We start from the raw sequence: 24,343 nt of genomic DNA, 5'->3' as shown, positions 1-24,343 counted from the left end.
TATTCTAAACTGAACCACTGGCATTTATGTATGTGACAAGTCATTTTAAATATGCATTTTTATATATCAAAAATAAAGACTTAATCATATAAAAAAAAAAAAAAAAATGCTTATCATGGTCCTATCATGATCCTACCCACAATGTGGGTCTAAAACAAGCATTGCTAGCATTTTTTTAAGTTGTAATTTTACAATTAATTTTATCAGATTACAGTAAACCGATATGACTTTATAACATAAAAATCAAATGATTTATGTTCCACTAACTACTTATGTGGGTTAGAGGGTTAATAAACATACAGAAATAAAACACCGATCACACACACTCACCGCACAGTCTGGATATTGCTGTGACTGGAGACGACGCTGTGGATTCTCTCTGCTGATTCATCTGTGATATTATTGTGACTCACACTATAAGAAGAAATGAGACAGAAACAATAAAACAACAGAAGTAAACATGTGTTTAGTGTTTGTCTATTGCTGTCGTGTCTGTGTAACTCACTCCAGAGTCTGAGTTTTGTGCAGATGTGGCGTCAGCAGCTTCATGCAGTGATCGGTGAGTTTGCAGTGACTGAGATCCAGTTCTTTCAGTCCTTCAGAATATTCCAGAAACAGCGCCAGCTGTTCACACGCGCTCGGGTCCATCTGAGTGTGACTGAGGTCCATCTCTCCTCCCAAGGCCTGTGAAAGAGCCTCAGTCCTCCTCGAAGAGCCTCTCCGAGATCCAACTTTACTAATACAAGCCAGAAACTGCAGCAGCAAAGCTTTACTGCAACTGATGAGGGACAGGAGAACAACACAACGACACACATGAGAACAATATACATGGAGTTTATATGGAGATAAATAACTGGACTGTGTGATATCAGTAATGAAAGGGATCTGTCAGGTTTCTCACCTCAGCTGGACTCGAGGCAGGATTGGCCAAAGCTGTTTCAGGGCCGTACCAGAGATCTCACAGTCCTGTAAAATCAACTTCACAACACTTTGGGTTTTCTGAAGCACAGATGAGATTATTGTACAGACTTTATTTGTTAGTTTCAAATGTTGTTGCTTTTTTGTGTCTGTTAAATCCAGAGCCGAGCAGCAGGAGAAGTCGAGTGTGTTGTGGAGAGCAGAGAGCAGAACAGACGCGGTCTCCTGCTGGAGATCAGAGGAACTGCAGCGATGAAGCAGCTTCAGCAGCAGCAGCCTGTCCACACTGACACACACGCTTTCATTTCTATCCTTGTGGGGACATTCCATAGGCGTAATGGTTTTTATACTGTACAAACTGTATATTCTATCCCCTTACACTGCCCCTATCCCTAAACCTACCCCTTACAGGAGACATTCTGCATTTTTACATTTTCAAAAATATATAATTTAGTATGTTTATTACTATCCTTGTGGGGACATTCGGTTCCCACAATGCATAATAAACCAAGCCCCCCCCCCCCCCCACACACACACACACACACACACACACACACACACACACACACACACACACACACACACACACACACACACACACACACACACACACACACACACACACACACACACACACACACACACACACACACACACACACACACACACACACACACACACACACACACACACACACACACACACACACACACACACACACACACACACACACACACACACACACACACACACACACACACACACACACACACACACACACACACACACACACACACACACACACACACACACACACACACACACACACACACACACACACACACACACACACACACACACACACACACACACACACACACACACACACACACACACACACACACACACACACACACACACACACACACACACACACACACACACACACACACACACACACACACACACACACACACACACACACATAACAAAGAGATTCTTGAGCAAAACAACAGCCATTATAATATCAGTGTTAAATCAACTAACCTGAGATGTGTGACTCTGCTGTCCAGCGCCTCCTCTGGTACGGAGGTCCAGAGCAGATTGAGTTTGACAGTGTTGCATTGCTCGAGAGTGAAGCGCAGGGCAGCGCAGTGAACAGAGTCCAACACTCTGCCGCTCAGGTTGATGTCACTTCCTGCTGAACTCATCAGACTGGACACATACTGAGGAGAGCGAGTCTCATAAATCTCCATAATGATGGACAGAGTAAAGCTGGGGCTCAACCTGTGGAGAATAAGATCATTCAGTAAAATATACTTGAATCAAAGTCACTCAGTGAATGGAGAGAAGTAAACTATAGTTCTTCAATAGAGAAGCAATGGATGCGATTGAACTGTTCAGCCATGATGTGAATATGTAAAGTGACCCAGAAATCTAATGTGCCACGAGTCAGCCGGCAAACTTACTAATATGTATTTAGAATAGTGGTTTTCAATTCATGAGTAAATATAAAGTCTGTGGTAAAACATTACTTTAAAAGATTTTGTTCTACGACAAAAATGACACCGTCTCAAACGAGAGTTTCTTCAATGATTGAGAAATAAGACCGGGGACCCTGAAAAACCAGAGGCAACGTGTTAGCAACTTATGCTTTTAAAGCACTCAATGGCTTCAAAACTCACATTTAAGGTATGTAAACATGTAATATATATATTTAAATTAAATTAGATTAAAAAAGTTCATTGAGACAAACTTTAAGTTGGCTTGAGAAAGTTTGGATCAGAAAGTTTGAAGAAGTTTACAATAGTTTGAAGTTTAAAGTAGTTTAAAGTTTAAAGTAGTTTTGGGTGGTTGCTATGCAGTTGCTAGGGTGTTCTATGGTGTTGCTCTAGGCATTTGCTAGGGTATTTTTGGTGGTTGCTAGGCCGTTTCTAGGTGGTTGCTAAGGTGTTATGGGTGGTTGCTAGGCGGTTGCTAGGGTGTACTGGGTGGTTGCTCTGGTGTTTCTAGGCGGTTGCTAGGTTATTTTGGGTGGTAGCTAGGGTGTTCTGAGTGGTTGCTAGGCGGTTTCTAGGGTGTTCTGGGTGGTTGCTAGGCGGCTGCTTGGGTGCACTAGGTGGTTGCTATGGCGTTTCTAGGTGGTTGCTAGGGTATTTTGGATGGTTGCTAGGGTGTTCAGGGTGGTAGCTAGGCAGTTGCTAGGGTGTTATGGGTGGTTGCTAGGCGGTTGCTAGGGTGTTCTGAGTGGTTGCTAGGGTTTTCTGAGTGGTTGCTATGGTGTTGCTAGGTGTTTGCTAGGGTATTTTGGTAACCAAAATCACCAGTGGTAACCAGTGGTTGCTAGGCTGTTCTGGGTGGTTGCTATGGTGTTGCTAGGCGTTTTCTATGGTATTTTGGGTGTTTGCTTGGCCGTTTCTAGGTGGTTGCTAAGGTGTTCTGGGTGGTTGGTAGTTGTCACAGATGGTTACTATGGAGTTTTTATTGAGTTCTTAGCATGTTTTTGGCATGATTTTGCACTTAACTAATCGCTATTAGCATGTAGCTATTCACTGCTAGCATGTGTAGCATTTTGGAAGTGCTGTTTGCTGGCATGAGTTAAAAGAGCCAACTCTCATCTCTAAACGATGTTCTGATGCAGAGATAGGTCTTGCAAAACGGTTGCTAGGGTACTCAAGTATGGTTGCTATGGAGTTGCTTGGGAGCTTTAAACTTAAGTTTAAAGTAGTTTATAAGTTTAGATGAGTCTAAGAGTCAAATATATAGGGAGGGACACCATGGCTATATTCGTGATTATTTTTACCTTTTCAACTGGATTCTCTCTAACAAGGGCAGAAGTTCTCTGACGTTTTCACAGGAGATTTTGTTCTTTCTAAAGTCCAGCTTTAGATTTAGATCTTGATGTTGCAGTAGATAATGAATCACTTCCCAGGACAGTGAGCAGGAAGTCAAATCCTTCGACACTTTCTTCAGGAAAGAGTGTGTCAGTTCCTCATCCTGTGCTTCATACACCAGAGAAACCAGCGGCTGAAGAGTCTCTTTGGAGAACCTGAACGAACACACGCACGCACGCACTCACACACACACACACACACACACACGCACACGCGCACGCACACGCACACGCACACGCACACGCACGCGCACGCGCACACACACACACACACACACACACGCACACGCACGCACACACACACGCACACAGAGAAAAGGACTTGTCAGTTTTAAACAGGATGATTTACTCACAGAAATGGACCACCTTTGCTGAACACAGACCTGATAGTCACGGGTTCCTGGAGACCGAACAGGTCCGTGAGACACAGAGCCTCTGATTTACACTCAGTAAGATCCAAACACTGAACAGACAACAGTCTCAGGAGAGACGTCAAGCTGCTCAGGATACAAGAGAGACTTCGCTTTGAGTCTTTTGTGAGCAGTGAAAACTCCTCTATCAGTGGATAAGGAGCATTAAGTGATCTCAGCGCTCTGAACATCTTCACTAACAGTTCGTCTTCCACACTGCCAAAGACAAAATCAGAGATCATGAGAAACATTCAACAGTAGATTTCAGGATGATGTAGAAGTGTGAATGCAGATGATGAATCTGAAACCTCAGGTTGTGCAGGTGTGTGATGTGTTTGAAGAGCAGTTTGAGTCCTCTGAGAGAGATGGCGAGTGTCTTCAGAGTCAGGTTTAGTTTTGAAGGCGATCGGCCCAGGACTCTCCCCACAGATCTGCAGGAGCTGCTGGGTAACTTTCCTCTCAGAGTAACAGTGAAGTCTAAAGCCTGGAGCAGAGGAGTCAGCTGATCCGCCTGCACTCTCGGCCCAAACGCTTTACACAGTGACGGGATGAACCGCTCAGCATTCCTGCAGGACGAGGATTTCATGAATGAAAATTATTAAATATAGATATATAAAAGTATCCTGTCATGGTAATATTCAAGCATACTGACTTCTGTTTACAATCTATGGTTGAAAAAGCATATATCTATAAATATAAAGGAATTTTAAAGTAACACAGACCTGAGCTGTGAGATGTAGGGCAGACACTGGAGGAATCCCCTCACTTCACTCTCTTCATCTGTACAGTCTCTCAGCTCTACTGGTTTCTTCTCTGTCTGTAGTCTCAGCACTTCTAGGAGGATGGAGATCTTTCTCTCTGAGAGCTTTATTCTCCAGACTGCAGGAGCTGACTGATAAACTGGCTGTAATGCTGGAAGGACACTCCTGCCTGTTTGAGTCTCATAGTCTTTCACATGTGACCACAGATCCAGCAGGAAATTACACTGATGAATCTGAATATAATCATAATCATTCTCATCAAAGGGGAAAGATGTGTAGCTGCACACAGATGTTAATAGTTCAGTGTAATTTTCTTCTGTATTTGCATCAAACTCTGATGCGGAAACAAACAGATCCAGCAGAAACTGAGCAGCAGCTTCTCTCTTCCTGTAGATGTCACAAAATCTGTGGAGACACACATAATTATCACTTTATTTTCCAGTGTAGGAGAATATAAAATATAGAAAAACGCAAGTCACTGAATTATTAATTAATATAAAAATATATATGAACATTCGGTTTTAACTATTCATTCAGTTTATATTTCAGTTGTAGAGGCTTATATTGAGTTGATATGAAGGTAAACCTGCGTCAGACACACAGTTTCTACACGGTTTATTTTCTGATTTGACAGTAAACACTTAATCTAGATCTCCATTAAAGTCAAGCGCTGTTTTGTCCTGTATTACGTCACATCAGTAATCACGTTTACACGTACACATTATTATTATTCCTTTAAAATGTTAAAATGGTGAAAAAACCCCACTTCAATTCACTGTTTTCAATTCTAGCCCTCAGATGCTCTTCGGCCATTTCTGAGCGGAACATTTTCAGTTTTTAATTTAAAAAAAAATCACAGCTTCATCAGAATGGTACGAAACTTTGTGGCTTTCATGGCATTTGTAATGTGAACACACAAAAAATGAGGGCATGATTCTAGCAGGCTAAGTGGTCATAAAAAAATAGTCACACTTTTGCTCTTTCGTCAAAAATGACCGACCATAGGAAATGAATGGGAAATCGACAAAAACACAAAAATTCTCTACAAATCTGCCATGATGCAGAAAAAAAGCGCTCAGCAATGAAGGGGTGAAACTATACCACATCGGTAACGCTTTAGATTGCAGCCCGGAAAGTACTGCGTAATTAAAATGAAATTACAGTGTAACTTTCGGTAATTACAGTGTACAAATACGTATACGTGTAAGTATAGGGGAACATTTACATTTACATTTATTCATTGAGCTGACGCTTTTATCCAAAGCGACTTACAATTGCTATATATCAGAGGTCGCACGCCTCTGGAGCAACTAGGGGTTAAGTGTCTTGCTCAGGGACACATTGGTGTCTCACAGTGGATTCGAACCCGGGTCTCTCACACCAAATATCCATTGCGCCATCACCACCCCTACAATATGTAAAGTTTTGGGAATAAAGGGGTAACAACCAGGAAAATAACAAATGATTTAGGTAAATTATTTATACTGTAAGTATTTTAGAACTACGGGGTACTTATACTATAATACAATCTTACTTTTGGGGAACAATATAGCGAGTAGGCCTACACTGCACCTTTTTGTAATAATAGTGTACAAATACATAAAGGCTTTTTTTAAATTGCCAGTGCATTTATAAAGTAGGCTAATTTGTTTTCAATGCAAAGTTTCATTTATTAAGTTGTTTCAAGGCAAGTAAAACGATTGCAACTTTTTTTTTTTTTTTAATGCTGGGGAAATATACTCTTGTTTCATGTAGTTACAGTGTAAGTAGGCTACAATAAAAACACATATATACACACAATCTGATATCACTTGGAAAACTTTATTTGAAAAACAACTTATTTTAAAACGGATTTACAACACTTTGTTTCTCTTGCTTGGTTTCCTCCTCCTCTTGTTCCTCTTCTTCTTTTTCTTTCTTTCCTGATGAATATTAAGAAGGAATCCCATGTCTCTTGCTATTCTGTATTATGTGTTATAAGAAAATACAGTCCAGAAATGTCCCCACCATTTACTCATCTTTTACCCTCATGTCATCCGAGATGTATATGAATTTCCTACTTCAGATTAACACAAACAAAAGTTTTTAGAAAAAAAAATTCTGACCAACTGTCATCTGCGCGTGCATGAGAGGGTTGAGTTCACGCTTGACAACCTAAAGCGTGACGTAAGCGCGCCGAGAAACCGAATGTCAATTTTACATTTTTTTTTATTAATGCTTACAACAAAATACAAACAATAACACATAATAATAATGAAAAACAAACAATACAGAAGAACAGAGACGGCAGTTATCTCGCAAGTTTCACATCTAACTCCGGCGAGAACGCAATGAACGCTTGAAGCTTCATCAAACGAGAAGCCAAGCCGATATGGGATGAAAATAGTATCGAAATGATTAACTCATGCTAGCACAATTATCAATGAACTTGATACATGTTGCAAATATGTTTTATCCATGCCTTTCAACCTTTCAAAATTGAATGAATGTGTAGCAATTTGTACAAATGCAGACATTTTTGTGAATACAAATGTTTTCTTTTGTATTAGTGTATCATAATTTGCGCATGCAAAAAAGAAGATGTGCATGTGTGGATCAGATGACACGCGTGCATTCATTGACGTCTTTTCTGAGTCGATCTCATTTGATTCATTTGGATTTTGAGACTTTCTTTTCGCTGTTTTTAAGCATTTCACAACCCACGCACAAACGCGTTTCGCGTCCTATATATAGGCTCTTGTCTGTAGTAGGCTATATAGTTTTCCTCCCATAGAGCCGATTATTACGAAAAAGCTTAACGCCAATGCAGTAAGAGGGTGATATTATAACTCAGTAGCCTATACACCTTTTTGAACATGCAACGCGCTATTGCACGTTAGCAATATGGTACATTTGACATATTTAACATTAAAACAAATAAAACTCGTCGATTCCGCGGATCCATCTCGGTTCAATATCAACCAATAAGATTCCATGTACGATGTCGCGTTTTCATTGGTCAGCCGTTGAAGCCTATTTATGATAGGTTGTTGCCGTTTTGACAGCGTTTATGCCTAGAGCAAAGAGAAAGAAATGGAAGAGAAGAGTACTTAGGCATGCGCGAACGCACGGGTCACAGTCTAATGGCGCTTTTCCACTGCATGGTACGGTACGGTTCGGTTCGGTACGGCACGCTTTGGCGCTTTTCCACTGCATGGTACGGTACGGCTCGGTTCGGTACGGCTCACTTATGGCGCATTTCCACTGCATGGTACGGTACGGCACGGCTCGCTTCGGCTCGCTTTAAATGGTACCACCTCTGTTGAGGTTCCAAGCGTACCGTACCGATACTAAATGTGACGTGAAAACACTGCAGATCACTGATTGGTCAGACAAAATCGTCACTTCAGCGTCATTGTATATTTGCTACACGAGACACTAAACCCGCTATATTTAAATAGCCAGACAACAGCAAACGCGGTAGCACCTGTTTTTAGAGTTTTTACTTGACAAAAAAAGTAAAAAAAAAAATCAAACAAGAAATGGCTGAATCGTGGTCAGTGGACGAGGTGCAGACGTTCCTCTCGTTGGTTGCCGAGGAGCGGAAGTAGCACAGCTCTTAGCCGCACACGGCTACCACCGGACCTACAACTTAACGATCAGTCCCACCCACTTTGAAGCGGTACTAACTGCAGTGGAAAAGCAACCGAGCTAAAGCGAACCGAACCGTGCCGTACCGAGTTGAGTCGTACCACGCAGTGGAAAAGCAAAGCGAGCCGAACCGCTCCGCGCCGTGTTGAACCGTCCCGAACCGAACCGAGCCGTACCATGCAGTGGAAAAGCGCCATATGCACATACACGCTTACTTTAAGCGAAGAGGAGAGATTCGCGATGGCACTGAACAGGTTTTAAGTGCAGGCATATTCTCTGAGCGAGCCCAGAGAAAATTCTTACAAGAGCAGCGTGTATCTGAGAGCGCGCGCGCGGGATTCGCGCTCGGTACATTATATTCCGTGCGCGAGCAGAGAGATTCGCGCTCGCGCATCATATTTCGTGCGCAAGTAGAGAGTTCGCGCTCGCGCATTATATTAATGTACTTTCGCGCTACAATAATGCGCTCTCGACATTTGACAGGAAAATAACGCCATAAATGTACGCGTGTCATCTGATCCACACATGCACATCTTCTTTTTTGCATGCGCAAATTATGATACACTAATACAAAAGAAAACATTTGTATTCACAAAAATGTCTGCATTTGTACAAATTGCTACACATTCATTCAATTTTGAATTTTGCACACGCAAGTTGAAAGGCATGGATAAAACATATTTGCAACATGTATCAAGTTCATTGATAAGTGTGCTTGCATGAGTTAATCATTTCGATACTATTTTCATCCCATAAGCCGACTCTTGAGGCCCCATCCACACTACTGCGTTTTCGTTAGAAACGGAGACCTTTTGCTACGTTTGCACCTCCCGTCCAGACTACAACGGCAAAAACGAAGACCTAAAACGGAGAAGTTTAGAAACGCTGCCGACCCCGTTTTGCGTTTTGAATCTCCGGAGGGCGTTTTAGTGAAGACGGTCAAAACGGAGGACTTTAGAAACGATGATGCAGAGGCTCACGCTCGGCTCTATGATTGGGTGTTATCAGTCATGGCGTATCCTTCCCTGATTCGTCAGCCACCCATCACATGACCCGTCCCCGGGAAGAAAACATACACAAACAGCCTGGACTACGTAAAGTTAGTGACTGCAACATGGATAACGAATTACAAGCGTTACTGACGTTGATGTCTTTGCTAGCAGCTGTTGTGCAAATACATTAGGCATTTTACAATGCTAACTGCCTACATGTGCCTGTTTACACCGGCACACGCATGCCCAGTGTTGGGCACGTACACAGGTAGGGTTCAACCTGTGCAGAGCACATGCCCTTTTTGCCCTACACACCGAAGTGCGCTTTTTTTTGGTGTTTTTTATTTTTTTATTTTATCTATTTATGTCTGTCTGTCTGTTTATACAAATATTTAACCAATGAAAGTTCTTAAAAAGAGTTTAAATCTATCGATGTGTAAATCTTATCGATCCTCAAACTGTCAGTAAACCTGATAACTCCGCCCTCTCTATCGTGACTGAATGAACTGAAGCTCCGCAGCAGCCAGCAGATGAACGAAGTTGTGCACGGGTAAAAAAAGATCTTGTTGTTTGAATAAGAACTACACACTTATTCTATAAAGGTTCATATTTTATTTATTTGATGTCTGATTGAGACATGTGGGACCTGAGAGAGAGAGAGAGAGAGGTAATTTGCCATCTAGTCATAGCCAATACGTAGCCTACACTTAAATAGTCTGTGCATACAGTAGTATTTCATATTTTATAAAATGAGATTTTGGCCAAATGTATTTTACAACTGGAAAAACTGAGCGCCAATGTAACGGAGGCCAGCTAGTAGTCGCTGTGCGAGTAAATGCTGTGCGAGTGGACGGAGATCGTATTCGTTTTAATTCTCCGTTTCTAAACTAAAACGCAGTAGTGTGGATGAGGCCTCATGCACTCGCTGGTGACAGTTGGTCGGTAGCGAAAAGATGAGTAAATTATGAGAACATTTCTGGTGTACTGTATTTTCTTTTAATACAGAATAGCAAAAGACTCCTTAAAGGGCATATTGCAGGTTAGAGTACCCAGTGCGCCAATGTATAGAACAATAAAGTAGGAACTAGATTTAAATATAAACATATACTTATAAAACGCTATTTAGGCTTCTGGAGTCGTTTTTGTGAGAAAATTTTACTTCCGCATTTGAAAACCGCCAAATCGGAAGTGACGTAGCATGGGGGAGAGCGGTCAAAGTAAACAATAGGAAAGCAATGGATCGCAATGACAGTTCGGACGCTGAGGAAATTGTAGCCTAAATGTTTACTCGTATGACGGACCTCAGCCATATAATTATGAGCCTGATATGAAGCCAAGAGAGTAGACAGGTCAGGATTAGACAAAACAACGGTCAGAGGAGACGCATTGAGCTGTGGTGTGAGGAGAACAGGGCAGGAGTCGGGTCTCGGTGAGAGAACAGTGTTAGCTTATAGATGTATTCACGTTAGCCGACGATATGTATAACACTATGCTCAGATCACAATATTGTAATTATGTGTCAGGCAATAGCAAAGCTAGTATTTAGACCCTTACCTGCACGTGTATGTCAGCCATTAGGAGACAGTTTCCAGAGAAAGAGGGACATTTTAAAGGTTTTGAATGGCCCCACTTGGTGATAATGAATAAAAAAATAATCACAATCACAACTTTCTTACTGTATAAAATTGTTATATGTAGAAACAGCCAACACAAACATTAAAATTCGGAGTACAGATTGAAAATGAACATTATATTATAATAATAATAAGTGTAGGCTGCAGGCTTGCAAGACATTACAAGTTTATGGAGGATACGTTAAAGAAATAAATTAAGACAAGGCACATTTTGTAAAACAAATGTACAATAAGTGATCTCTGACGGATCCGTGAGCGTCATGTTTCCCACCGGTGGCCGACCCACATGCTGACGGCGGACCGGGCGACCCGATGAAGGAGCCGGGACAGTGTGCACATATCGCCGTCATCATATAACGTAACGTTAACTCATCATATCGCCGGGATTATAATCATGCAGTCTATAGTGAACGCTACACACTACCGCGTTTTTCAAAGCAGACGCAGAAGCGAAGTCCCATCTCTTACCCTGCACAAAACGCACACAAACACGGAAGATAGCACCGTCCTTTTTCTTGTTCGGAAACCTGTGGACTCGATGTCCTGACAGGCCATAATTCACAGTCATTTATCACGATAATTATTAATTGAAATACAATAACCACCGAAAACACACTGAATCACGACCGCTTCAACATAATACCAGCCTATTCTGCACTGAGCGAACGCAGCGCCCGGCAAACGACTCCCCGTTGTGACGTAATATGACGCGGTGGTGAAAAAAAAGCGCTTTTTCAACACGGTCAAGGAAACTGTCACGTTTTCTACTAAATTTGTGCCCTTATGTCTGGCAAAACAATTTTTAATCATGCATTTACTCTTCATATGGTATTTTCATACAAGGTTATATATTAATTCTGAAAAAAAAAAAAACCTGCAATATGCCCTTTAAGGAGATTAGGCTAATCAATGGAATGATAGAAAAAGAAGAAGAGGAACAAGAGGAGGAAGCCATGCAAGAGAAACAAAAAAGGACAAAACGTACTTTCTGTCAGGACTTTAGTATTTGGAATGAAAAGTTGATTTAAAAAAATGAATAAATAATAATGTGTAATATGTTGTAAATCTGTTTTGAAATAAGTTGTTTTTCAAATAAAGTTTTCCAAGTGATATCAGATTGTGTGTATTCATGTGTTTTTATTGTAGCCTACTGTATCCTACTTTATAAATGCACTGATATATACCCCGTAATTTGAAAAAAGCCTTTATGTATTTGTATACACTATTATTACAAAAAGGTGCAGTGTACTCACTAAATTGCTCTCAAAAGTAAGATTGTATTATAGTATAAGTACCCCGTAGTTCTAAAATACAGTATAAATAATTTGTTATTTTCCTGGTTGTTACCACTTTATTCCCAAGACTTTACATATTGTTCCCCTATACTTACACGTAAGTACTACTTGGTACACTGTAATTACTGAAAGTTACACTGTAATTTCGGTTTAATTACGCAGTACTTAAAAAAAAATAAAAAAAAATTCTGTATTCTTTTCAATGGCAAAAATTAACCATAATTATTGCATAAATATAAGCAAGTACCTTCAAATCCTCTTAAATAAAAAAATAAAACAATATTATTGAACAAAAATATATTACATTGGTTTACTGGGGTGGAAGAAGTTTAATTTTTTCAGGTGACCGATCACTTAGACCATGAAGATAACAAGTGTGACTACCAAATGAGGAGCACCAGAGGGCTAGTTCACGTTCACATATAAATGATCTACCCAAAATATACATTAATTTATTACATTTTATTGTGAGCACTGAATACAATAATAAAGCACGGTTCCCCATGAGACTCTCACCTGAGCTGTGAGATGTAGGGCAGACACTGGAGGAATCCCCTCACTTCACTCTCTTCATCTGTCCAGTCTCTCAGCTCTACTGGTTTCTTCTCTGTCTGTAGTCTCAGCACTTCTAGGAGGATGGAGATCTTTCTCTCTGAGAGATCTATGATCCAGACGGCAGACACTGACTGATAAACTGGCTGTAATGCTGGAAGGACACGCCGGCCTGTTTGAGTCTCATAGTCCTTCACATGTGACCACAGATCCAGCAGGAAATTACACTGATGGTTCTGAATATAATTATTCTCATCATAGGGGAAAGATGTGTAGCTGCACACAGATGTTAATAGTTCAGTGTAATTTTCTTCTGTATTTGCATCAAACTCTGATGCGGAAACAAACAGATTCAGCAGAAACTTTACAGCAGTTTCTCTCTTCCTGTAGCGGTCACAAAATCTGTGGAGACACACATAATTATCACTTTATTGTCCAGTGTAGGAGAATATAAAATATTCAATAAAAGTGAAAATATAATCCTAAATTGAATTTGAATAAGTATTTCTGTATAGCTTTTATCTTTTGGAATCTAAACAAAATTTGATTTGACAGTAAAACTTAATCTAGATCTCCATTAAAGTCAAGCGTTGTTTTGTCCTGTATTACGTCACATCAGTAATCACACACACTACTTTATACAACATTGTAGAGAATCCAAAAGCCTCTCTATATATTTATTGGTTACACACGTTTTAGTTTTTTAACGCCTCCAGGTGACACTATTCTCATTTTAAAAATATATTTTAAAGGCTTTCATAATATTGCATTAAAAAAAGAAAATTATAATAATTATATTCATTTTAATGGAAAAAATTGCTCATAAACTTTTATAAAAATTGCATTGGATCATAAAATCCCCTAAAATTCTAAATAATAATCCAAAAATATTATTGAACAAAACAAATATTACATTGATTTCAAGGCTTTGGGCACTTTTGACCATGAAGGGGCCAGTGTGACCCCAAATGAAGAGGCTCAGATCCTGTGAATATTTGATAATGTATTGTGTGATGTATATTTACTGCAGAAACCCACAGTAGCTCGATTATAACCACATATATAAACGTACTGTGTGCTGCATGAAGCTGATACAAGATAAATACATGAACACAATCAATCTCTACAGGGACGGACTGAACAAGAGTGAGAGAAGGATTTGAACAACAGATTTACTTACAAATCTGTTCATCAGACGCATAAACAGACACTAGTTAAAACTGTGTCATGAGAACAGTGTTGGGCTCGTTACTCAAAACATTTATAATTTACTCATTACTAGTTACACATTTCAAAAATAATATTATAACTTTACTTATTACTCCCGGCCAAAAGTAATTAATTACACTAGTTACATTACTTTTCCATTACATCTCCAAAAAATTGGTAATTGCATCATTTTTGCAGCCTGTGAATCCATGAGTTACAAATAAACGAAGAGTAAAACTCTCTCAAACTGATGACAAGCCACAATTTTATTAAACAACTTCTGTTATTTAATAAAGCAGCCACATAGAAAAATTAAAACAAAGGCTGTATTTCCTGCCGCTATATGATGTGGGCTTCTCCATCTTCAGACAAAGCCAGCTTGCTGCGCTGGTGAAGTCATGAGCGCACACACACAACAACCATTATGAAAATTGATAGGGATGAATGGATTTTTGAATTTTATTGTGAGCACTGAATACAATAATAAAGCATGGTTGGTCTGTTCCCCATGAGACTCTCACCTGAGCTGTGAGATGTAGGGCAGACACTGGAGGAATCCCCTCACTTCACTCTCTTCATCTGTCCAGTCTCTCAGCTCTACTGGTTTCTTCTCTGTCTGTAGTCTCAGCACTTCTAGGAGGATGGAGATCTTTCTCTCTGAGAACATTATTCTCCAGACTGCAGGAGCTGACTGATAAACTGGCTGTAATGCTGGAAGGACACTCCTGCCTGTTTGAGTCTCATAGTCCTTCACATGTGACCACAGATCCAGCAGGAAATTACACTGATGGTTCTGAATATAATAATTCTCATCACAGGGGAAAGATGTGTAGCTGCACACAGATGTTAATAGTTCAGTGTAATTTTCTTCTGTATTTGCATCAAACTCTGATGCGGAAACAAAGAGATTCAGCAGAAACTGAGCAGCAGCTTCACTCTTCCTGTAGATGTCAGGAAATCTGTGGAGACACACATAATTATCACTTTATTGTGCAGTGTAGGAGAATATAAAATATCGAAAAAAGTGACTCATTGAATTATTAATTCATATATACAAATATATATGAACATAAGCTGGACTGACCCCCCTCTCTATTGTGTATAGAGTGATGTGTTATACATATTATCCTAAATTGAATATTTCGGAAATAAAGTATTTTTTTATATATAGATTCTATCTTTTGGAATGAAAAAACCCTACAAACAAACAGAGTAACTTAATATATATATTTAAACCATTAATTTCAAGTAGTACATGTAATTGGCACATATTGAGTTGATATGAAGGTAATCCTGCGTCAGACACACAGTTTCTACACGGTTTATTTTCTGATTTGACAGTAAACACTTAATCTAGATCTCCATTAAAGTCAAGCACTGTTTTGTTCTGTATTACGTCACATCAGTAATCACGTTTACATGCACTTTAAAAACCTGTTAGCCTTCAGCCAGAGCGAGGACGCACTGAAGCGTTTTTTTTTTTAATAGTTCAAAGTTACTATCAGATTTAATGGTATTACCTTGACAAACTATACATCATTAAAAAGATATGTTAGACATGTGTTCTTCAAACCATGTCAGGTATTTTTATAATAATAGATTATATTTATAATGTAATGCTAATCGATATAGACTTTATCATCGTGCAGAATACTATAAAATAATATATTTTCTGTCTGATTTTTTTTTCTGAAGCCAAATAAGCTCATAGAAGATTATTTAAAACACTCGACTTGCGCTATAAAGTAAGTTTGGAGCACAAACATGGTTTTAATCTCATAAATTGTCGTGTATTGATGGTAGGGTTGCCAACCGTTCCGTATAATACGGAATCGTCCCGTATTTGACACATAAAAGTCTTGTTCCGTATTGAACCGACATGGAACGCACTTTGTTCCGTATTTTTGAGAATCAATTCAGTGCAAATCCGTGACAGACACACACATAGCTTCTAATATATGTCAGACTATGAACGAAGACATTTGTAGGCTATGATAAGAAAAAAAAACAGACGGTGCGTGCGGTAGATACTAATTTCTCCCCGTTTGTCTATGATCAGCGTCGCGTTTTTAACATCTTGGAACATCATCAGAGAATGCCCTTTTAATTGGTCGTTTCAGTCATTGTGAGTCATGTATCGTAGCAACGATGATGACAAGTGACAACAGCGGGAAATGTAAAAATGACTAACGTTACTTCCAAGCAGCCGGCGAAAAAGAGCACAAAAATATAGAATTGAATGGAAAATAGCAGCACAATGTGCTTAGTCTGGAGGTTTATTTGTTTCTGTGAGATTTTCCTTGTGCATATATATAATATTGTTTTTGAAACGAATGAAAATGTATTATGGGGTACTGATTTTTACCCATCTCATTCATACAGTGTCTGCTGTTATTTCTATGGGTAATTGAACACCATTTAAGGTGAAGTTCATTTCATTCAGGTTATGCCAATTTGCTGAGACTGTGAAGTACTTAACAGGTATTTTAATAGGCTAGTCATCAAAAGTAAATACATCAGACTTTTTGATAATTCATTCCAGTCTTTATTGATACATAATTAATTTATTTTTATTATTTATTTTCCCCTTTTTGTTTAATAAATCATATTGTTAAAGGTATAGCGGAGGATTTTCTTTTTCCGGGTGGGTAGTCTATACTATTGGTCCACCTAAGTGTCAATCATTCTGGTGATATGTTTATGTAAGGCCGTTCACACGCGTGCGCTAAAAGCACAGGTTGGGCTTCACACTGATGCCGGAGTCACGAAGATTCTACTAGACAGGTAAAGTTTGTCATGCTATTTGGAGAAATCCATTTAAAATCACTGCTAGTAGGCGTTCCCTCTCGGGAGCAAATAGAGTGTTGCGCATGTGCATTTTTTAAAAAATTGGAGAGGGCGGGTATTTTCTAAAATTAGGAAAGATCCTCCGCTATACCTTTAACTTCTTTAAACTTATCTTTTGTGTTGATTGAGGTTTTTTCTCTGTTGGGTTAATGTCCATTCTACATAAGAATATTACTATAAGAGTATACATTTAATCTGGATTACAGTAATCAACTAGGGTAACAGGAGGGACATTAAAACTCCTTAAAGTGTCACCGGCCCACCAGTGGGCCCAAAGTCATTACATATTTAAATTAGTAATATCCTATACTAAACCTAAACTAATCTTGACAAACTATATATCATTTGAAAGCTTACAATCTCTAGTTTTCATATTTGGTGACTGATTTTCAAAATAAATTACAGAGGAGCCGTAATATATAAATTTGCAACAATAATATTTTCATACTCCTATAGGTGTTTAGTCCTTTATTTTGAAATAGTGATGAACATGAAAAATCATGAAAGAATGGTAGAAACCTCAGTTTGTTTTCATGCCAGAGTTCAAAAGATAGCATCTGTTCAATTATTTTAGATAAAAAGCTCTGAAAATGTTTTAAAAATAAATAAAAAACACATATGGAAATGGAGGTTGCCCTTATATGGGCAGTAATGTCAACTAGTGGAAAAGTTTGGTACTGCGCACAAACAAAATCTCACTGAAAGCTCATTTTTCAACAACCTAAAATTTGAAACACAACTTGTTCAGACTTTTGGCTTTGATTTTTTTTGCAGTTTTAGAGTCACCCAGGTTTTGAAAAAATATATTTTCTATAAAATATGAATAATTATATTTTTTACATTGCATATTTTCACTTTTTTTCTGTTTCCCTTTCTTAATTTATTTCACTTAATTCTGTTCAACAAAAATCTGACAAATGTCTTTTTAAAAACAAGACCAATCTTATGTCTATATTCCAACGCATTCTTGAATTACAAACATTTAAGTTCGAAATGTGCATTTTCATGTCTCTTCAAAAAAAGGGGGGTGACACTTAAAGTCGAGAGACATTTTCAGAACCCGGCGCTCCGCCCTATTAAAGGTTAAGGGTAGGGGGCGCTACACATATGGATTTGTTTTGTTTCTTCTGTGTATTTTTTTATTTTGTCACACTTCATCTATATCAAGGTTGTGGTTTATTCACACCTTTTCCAGCAGAGACTGTAGGCTAAAGTCAAGCCCTACCTGCCACGCAAGGTTTTTGAAAGAGTAATGCATGCTTTTATTACGTCTGGACTAGACTACTGTAATTCGTTAATTGTTGGATTGGATCAGTCATCTCTTCATCACTTACAGTTAGTCCAGAATGCAGCAGCTCGACTCCTAACTGGGACTAAAAAGCGTGAGCACATTACCCCAGTTTTAGCCTCGCTCCACTGGCTTCCTGTCCGTTTCAGGATTGATTTTTAGCTTTTATTGCTTGTTTTTAAGATTTTCAGTGGGTTGGCGCCCTCTTATTTATCAGAGCTTATACCATAGTCTGGGTGAATACTCGATTCTGATTGGCTGCCGGGTGTCCGTTAAAAAGTGATAGAGGACACCTAAATAAACTGGCAGGCGTAACCAAGGAAACCAAGTTATTGTTTGTAACTTGTAACTTTAGATTTCGATTGTAAAACTAATTAAAATATAAACTAATGTTTTAAAAATGTGTTATTTGGCAAGTGACCATGGTATAAGCGGGTTAATGCCCTTCGAGGTGTCCATTGTCAGGTTTTAATGGACTTCGGCGGAGGCAAAAGTCCATTAAAAGTCCACTCCGCTGCGCGTCGGCCGGTTCACACCTCGCCGTCGTCCATTAAAACCTGACAATGGACACCTCGTCGGGCATTAACCCTTACTTATACATGTAGGCACTCCTGTCAAAGCACTGATGTCGTCCAATCAGATGCTCCTCGATGTTCCGAGATCCAGGTTAAAAAATAGAGGTGACCGAGCCTTCTCAGTGGCTGGTCCTAATCTCTGGAATAGTATAAGAACAGCTTGGACTGCTATACAAATAAATTTGAACTTGAACTTTTCTTGTACGCACATACGTAGTATATAGCCTGAAGGCTTTCGATAAAGATTTAACTTTGAGTGAACTACACTTCTGTCGGCATCATTCTTGGTCCCTACTATCATTGTCACTCGCTGTGTCTTTAATTCGATAAGGAAGATCCATATTTATCTAACAGTCTGTTAAAATGTTATGTAAATGTTTTAGTCCAGTTGAAATTGTACTGGTTTGGTGTTTCTGAAGATGGATGAACAGGCAACAGATAATGTGATTGTATCTTGGCTTCATCCAGCATGTTAATCCGAACAAAATTGGCCTCATCGTTGTGCACTAACTGTGAAAGTCAAGAGTATAAAGTCTTTGCACACTGAGTCCGAAATGATTCACTGATGCTCCAGAAGGAAACACTATGCATTAAGAGCCGGGGGTTAAAACTTTTGAATTTGAAGATCAAGGTAAATTGTACTTAATTTGTCTTCCGGGAAACATGCAAGTATCTTCTGTTGCTTATGAAGGGCAGTGCAAAATGAAATATATATATTTATTACATGGCTTGGTTGAATTCTAATGTAGAATACCATTGCCATAAAAAACAGAGCGTTGCCATGGACGCAGGATTCTAATACTGGTGTAAGACACCACCCCAGCAGAGGACGTCCCTGGATTGTAGGTCCAGTGGCACCGCAAACCTGCTCAATCACTTCCATCTCAGATCGGGGTGATTATTAATTATCAGGGCTGTCTGATTGGAAGAGATTTTGAAGGGGAACGGGAGAGCTTCACTCCGACGAGGCGAGTGAAGATTATCTATACTACGGAGAGTATAGAGGTTCGCTGTTTGTTTAAAACAGCAAAAGTGAAACGTGCTCTGTGGGGGACACCACCCCAGCAGAGGACATCCCTGGATTGTAGGTCCAGTGGCACAGCAAACCTGCTCAATCACTTCCATCTCAGATAGGGTTTTAATTATTCTTTTTTCTTTTGATTATTTTAATTTCTTCTATGTAAAGCACTTTGAATTACCACTGCTTAGCTTTGCATTTACTGAATGAGCACTGTGCCACTGTTCGTCCGACTGTTTGCACTGTATTTTATTTTCTAAACTGTTTTAATTATTCTTATTTCTTTTATTATTTATGTAATTATTTCAATTTCTTCTATGTAAAGCACTTTGAATTACCACTGTGTATGAAATGTGCTATATAAATAAACTTGCCTTGCCTTGCCTTGCCTAACCGTAGAGACGGTTTCTTTAGTGGAAGCCATATAAATCGTTTTTAAATCAATAAATTCCTTTTTAAATCAATATTTTGTGTCAAATTATTGATTTATTTGGTAGGTAGCCATGTAATAAGCGGGATCATGTACAGCGAGTTGGTTGTTATAGCGAATACAACTCCCTTCAGACTCCGCTTCGCGTCGGGCTCATAATCAGCCTGTCGGGAGTTGTATTCGCTATAACAACCGCCTCGCTATACATTATCCCTTACTTACATATATATATTTAAACAAAATAATAAATATTTGGACATCTTCATCCTGTTCAAAATTTTTAACCTCCGGCTCTTATTTTGTATGATTTTCACAGATTCTGCAAAGGGTTCACAAACTTTCAAGCAGCACTGTATATATTGTCTACCCAACATATACATTAATTAAATTTATTTTATTGTGAGCACTGAATACAATAATCAAGCATGGTTGGTCTGTTCCCCATGAGACTCTCACCTGAGCTGTGAGATGTAGGGCAGACACTGGAGGAATCCCCTCACTTCACTCTCTTCATCTGTCCCGTCTCTCAGCTCTACTGGTTTCTTCTCGGTCTGTAGTCTCAGCACTTCTAGGAGGATGGAGATCTTTCTCTCTGAGAGATTTATTCTCCAGACTGCAGACACTGACTGATAAACTGGCTGTAATGCTGGAAGGACACTCCTGCCTGTTTGAGTCTCATAGTCCTTCACATGTGAATACAGATCCAGCAGGAAATCACATCTCTCATATTTCACAGACGACAGCAGTTTCTTCACAGTTTCTTCTATTGTCTCTTTCTGGTGGAGAGCAGCTTGCAGACACAAATCCAGTATTAATAATCTCTTTCTTTTCTCCCATGATTCAGATGTTTTATTCTGTGGTTCAACAAATCTAAAGAAAGAATGAACAAGATTCAGTTAGTGATGACAAAGGAGAAAAATAAAAATTCTTGAAATTAATCAAACAGTTTGTCAGATAACACCTAAGGTCAGAGTAATTGAACAGTGAAAAGTGATGAACAGATGTTTTAATAATTATATTTAGTTTTCAGTTTTGCTGAATTGTGGAATTGCATTTTTTTCCTCGCAATATATCAAAAATGATATTGGCAAGTGGAGCCACACTGGTTGAAATCAATTACATTTTTCAAACAAAAAAAGAAAACTGTGAAACATAAGGAAACAAATATAGTAATTTAAATCATTTCCTGATACCACAAATTTAAAATTATTAGTTTAATTAACAGATTCAGTTGATGTTAAAGGGGTCATGACATGAGAAACCAAATTTGCCTTGATCTTTTGGTATATAAGAGGTCTTTGTACCATTAAAACGTCCTGCAAGTTTCATAGCTTAAGACGTCCTCCCCATTATAAACGAATCATTTATGTAATCAAGCTCTAAATACAGCTCGTCCTGGATTCATGGTAAGAAGTGACGTCACGGTACGAAGTTACGTACCAGCGTTTGCATACGACCGCCTCCAGCACAAGACAACTACGCTTTAAGCGCAAGACAACTACGCTCATTTCGTATCATTGTCGCGCCCGCGCCCACGCGCCGCGCCACGCGCCTCACAAGTGTTCAGTCGACGGAAGGACAGCGAGTGGGTCTGTGTACATGGATATTACGATGCCAGGCAGATGTGCTGTTCCTGGCTGTGGACAAACAACATCTTTGAATACGCTGCGAAAGATCCAGACGACAGGGAAAAATGGATGCACTTTATTTTTCCCAGTCACGGCAGTGGTAGAGAACAAATCCCGAAATGATGCTGGCTTTGCCAGAAAACTGTTGCTCAAAGATAAGTTCGTGCCGACTATTCTGGGCTCAACAACGACGACGCAAACTGTAAGTAATGTATTTAAAACTGTAAACTACTTTTTAAATACGCTGAATCCGCACAGGTTCTGGCTGGGGGCGTTAACAATTGATGCATAGGCACTGACGTTAGCCAATCATAACAGTGGGCGTTAACACTGAACTCTTAAAGGGGAAACACCCCCAAAACAGACTGTTTGAATCAGAGGATGAGAAACAGGGTGGGATAAAGGTCATAAATCACTACATTTTAAAAGTTTTTTGTAAAAAAAACTATAGTAATACTATAATTGCACCTAAGGGAACATAATAATAAAATAAAAAAACCCATGTCATGACCCCTTTAATGTAAATCTTTGTCAGACAGATGTTGCTCCACCATTACTGATGCATTAGTAAACACTTTGGCTGCATTTACACTGTCAACCAATTCCATTTATTCCCCAGATATCTAGAAACCGAAATATATTCATGTATCAGTTGTCAGTCTCGCTGTGTGGAAGAAAACATTATAAACTCCAGAAACACAGAACCGCTGATCACACACAGATGTGATGCCAGCTCGTGTTAGTCACCACAACACAAGACCAACACGTTTCAGAAGAGGCATTGTCTAGCTGAGACTTCTTGTCTAAATCAAACATCCCTAGTGACCAAAGTCGATATTAGTAAGGCCACCTTTTTCCTTTTCTATGGTGAATAAGACACAGTATTATGTGTTGACCAATAAAGCATTAATGAAATGTTTATGGAATGAGGAATCATTTAATTTTGATAACCTGCCCAGCAGTGGAGAACAATGATGTGACAAGAAAGAGAGAGCCGGTCACCCAAGACCACAGAGGTACTCATGTTAACAGGCACCTGAAGCTCACTGCAAGTTTTAAACTAGTTAAATATTAAGACATTAGGGAAGATCTGCACAGCCTTCTGAAGGACTCCAGCATTAGGAACAAATGCATGGTTTATTATTAAACAATGTCTAGGTTCATGTTGAAAGATTATGTTTGTTCTGACCATTTCACTACAGACTTGGTTTTATAATCAGACACAATTTAATGCAGAGTTTGCAAAGAAACGTTTATTGAAAGATAGAGCAATGCCAACTCTATTGGATCTGACAGCAGCACATCGCAAAGCACAAGTAATGATTTCATAATGAAAAATGATTTGCCTGCAAATTACAGTTTTATATTTATAGATAATGTTTTCAAAACACTCACGCGCGATATTGGAGGCTCTGATACTTTTTCCTATGAAATGACCTTAGCCAAACATAACAGTGGCCATTTACTGACAAGCCTTAGGAGATGTAGCACTTAAAGGGATACTTCACACCGATTAGCATTAAGCTGTGTATAAACCCGGTAGTATTTTCGAATGAACGTGCTTCCCTGCCTCATGTCCCCCTGAGACGAAAGATTTCTGTATGTTGTGTCTGGAAAAAAAACTCAGATGACGCAAAAATCGGAGCATTGGAGGCGTTTTTGGCCAGAGGCTAGAGACTACAGCCAGTAGAAGGCGCTAGTGCCGCATGTTTTCAACACGGCCATAGAGGGTGGGATCTCACTCACAGAATGTACAAATAGTGTTATCAACTAAACCGTCCCGGAGACTCACGATAAAACGGTGTGTTTTCAGTTTTGAGTCAACTAGTTGCCTAGTTGTATAGTTTCTTCCAACACTGCCCTCTGTAACCGGTAGGCGTGGCCTGGGAGTGGCGTCGTAGGGCAGCGAAGCAAGTGCATTCTGGGAGTTGTTCTCGTTCATCTGAGCCAAAAATACATTTTCTAGCTTTTCTCAGCCTAGAAGGCACCAACTTCTAAAATAATTTCACATTTCTACTACATAAATGACCTAATTTAAATAAATAATCTTTCCAGCAAAGAAATATCCCTTTAAACCAAATGTTTGTGACAAAAGGTCAAAATGAGGGTTGAAAATAATCTTTTTGAATATATAACATGCATTTAAAATTTAACCTGAGAAAAAATATAAAAATAATTACAAACATCATGTCAAGACCACTTAAATCTACAGTATGATCAAGTGCACGGACATGAAATATTAAATTGGTTGGTTTAATTACTT

At 39.1% G+C, this 24,343-nt stretch overlaps 1 protein-coding gene across 6 annotated transcripts in view; it reads right to left on the bottom strand.

Annotated features, from left to right (window-relative positions):
* Positions 1-24,343, bottom strand: part of LOC306997798 (uncharacterized protein) — a 175,864-nt gene that overhangs the window by 858 nt on the left and 150,663 nt on the right. For 5 of the 6 annotated variants that reach the window (XM_079611283.1, XM_079611284.1, XM_079611285.1 and 2 more), the window contains 11 exons: positions 20,909-21,322; positions 14,816-15,253; positions 13,050-13,487; positions 4,944-5,387; positions 4,530-4,787; positions 4,195-4,437; positions 3,722-3,967; positions 1,966-2,205; positions 902-1,204; positions 506-778; positions 331-414 (listed from right to left, as the gene is read on the bottom strand). In XM_079611283.1, the coding sequence (XP_079467409.1) occupies positions 331-414; positions 506-778; positions 902-1,204; positions 1,966-2,205; positions 3,722-3,967; positions 4,195-4,437; positions 4,530-4,787; positions 4,944-5,387; positions 13,050-13,487; positions 14,816-15,253; positions 20,909-21,322 (3,381 nt within the window). The remainder of the gene's footprint in view (positions 1-330; positions 415-505; positions 779-901; positions 1,205-1,965; positions 2,206-3,721; positions 3,968-4,194; positions 4,438-4,529; positions 4,788-4,943; positions 5,388-13,049; positions 13,488-14,815; positions 15,254-20,908; positions 21,323-24,343) is intronic. The other variant, XM_079611286.1, reaches the window with a different exon arrangement.

Source organism: Phoxinus phoxinus (genome assembly GCF_949152265.1).
Source record: "Phoxinus phoxinus genome assembly, chromosome: 4".
Taxonomy (NCBI): domain Eukaryota; kingdom Metazoa; phylum Chordata; class Actinopteri; order Cypriniformes; family Leuciscidae; genus Phoxinus; species Phoxinus phoxinus.
The sequence above is the reverse complement of the archived record's forward strand: the minus strand, read 5'-3'. Positions and strand labels throughout refer to the sequence as shown.